Below are 1,810 nucleotides of genomic sequence, written 5' to 3' on the forward strand. Positions count from 1 at the left end.
TTAAATCTTATGACTAATTGTATAAAGACGTAACCAATTTACCCCCACCTACCAACCACATTAGGTTTCTCACATCATATGCTACCGTAGATTCTTTTTACAATGTCTACTACAAATAAGTAAGTCGTAGATCGTTGAACTCAGATACACTTTATTTTATTGACACGTACGTTTTTATTAAAAAAAGATTATATGTCAAAGCAATCCACAAATTATTTAGGAAAAGCCTTGTTCAAGTTAAAATATTTATTGCTATTTACTTGACAGCAGTATGAAAAAAATCTTCAGAATGTTTGGCAATTTAAAAAAAAAATCAACAATCCCTAGAAAAGTATTGAAAAAAATATGAATTAACAAAACATGGCACAACTATTGGAAACTGGAAATTGTTATCCTACATTGAAAGATTGTGAGCAATACGTCTCAGGTAATCCATGTTTGCTATCATTCCATACATAGGCAAAATTGACTCCAATCTCCGGTTCAGCTGAACGTACTTTGACTTTGAAGAAGTTGGCCATTGTACGCCGTCTCTGATACGTTGCAGTTGTATTTCAACATGATCCTGCTCTTTGCGAAAATGCTCAACAATTTTATAAATGGATGGGTGGTGGCAATCAACACATTGCTGAAACGCCCTGTGCCAGCCTTCGACAGAATTGTTAGTGCGAGGCAGACCTTCAGTGACCCTTGAGTAAACATTCCATGTTTGTATGGGAAAGCGTGGATTAACTCGAACGTTTAATCTTAGCCTTCCAATGTAAGTATCCTCCCAATAAGCAATTAAATCGTTCATTGTTGGTGGACAGTTTAGAGCAAGCTCATCAAACACAGCGATAACATTTACAGGAGGGACAAAACTGAGAGAAAGCAGCATTTTGACATGGATGCGAAAGTTTTCATCATTTTTATATTCCTCCTCATGGTTTAGTTGCTGTACTTTTCGCCAAAGACATTTTCCAAGATGAAATAAGCACCCAACGCTTTCAGTTGTTGGAAATACACGTTGAACAGCATTTTGACTAGCTTTTTCAAAGTCTGACATGACACTTTGAGGATTTAAAGCAGGCTGTAAAGTTTTAAGAGTATCAAATAATCGAAAATAAGAGTCTTCAGTTTTGTTAGTCAGCAGCACATATACCATTGGAAGAGCTTTATTTTGTATTAATCCATGAATCGTAAAAACCTGCATGTATAGTTCTGGAGCAACTTTAAAAGTCCCATCTATAAACCAGTGTGAATTGACTCTCAGTGCGTCTAAATTATCATAAGTACCAAACATTAGTATTCGATGTGGGTCCAGAGCTCCCGAATCCCATAATAGAAACGGTGAACCTCGGTTTGTCAGTTGTTGGTGTAGAGGAATTACTATATCTGCTACAGTCCGAGGAGTTACATATGTTTCTAGAACAAGCTTCCTTTTACGCTCTATAACTCTCTGACAGGCATTATATGATGGTAACAAAGCAACCGCATCCATCGATATGCCTTCTGTGGCGCTTCTAATTATTTGTCTTGGTCTGCCGAACTCCAGTGTCGCATTTTCACGCATTTTCACCACTGCCTTGATTGTCTGTATCTTTTCAGGATCAGGCGCGTGGTTGTGCTGGGACACAACTGTTATATTTTCATTTAAAACTTTGACTCGCCCGCGACAGTTTGCTTGCAGGCATCTCCAGGAAATACTCCAGTCAGCGTTACATTTGGCAAATTTATAGCGGTATCCTTCATACAAGAGCATATCTTTGCCTTTCTGGGTTGTTGTTTTTTCCATTCTCTGAAATAAATGAAACAGAATTTTGTTTGTCAT

At 37.5% G+C, this 1,810-nt stretch overlaps 1 protein-coding gene across 1 annotated transcript; it reads right to left on the bottom strand.

The window, feature by feature from the left end:
* Positions 1-394: 394 nt before the first annotated feature.
* On the bottom strand, positions 395-1,810 carry LOC131935505 (uncharacterized). Its single transcript, XM_059291916.1, has one exon. The coding sequence runs from the start codon at positions 1,808-1,810 to the stop codon at positions 395-397; it is 1,416 nt and encodes a 471-aa protein (XP_059147899.1).

The sequence above is a fragment of the Physella acuta genome, unplaced genomic scaffold (assembly GCF_028476545.2).
Source record: "Physella acuta isolate Inbredline_101_S28 unplaced genomic scaffold, ASM2847654v3 ptg000146l, whole genome shotgun sequence".
Lineage (NCBI taxonomy): Eukaryota > Metazoa > Mollusca > Gastropoda > Physidae > Physella > Physella acuta.

Bases quoted from the DNA above. Each gene is read 5' to 3' on its own strand.
- LOC131935505 (XM_059291916.1), bottom strand. From the start codon at position 1,810: ATGACAAACAAAATTCTGTTTCATTTATTTCAGAGAATGGAAAAAACA.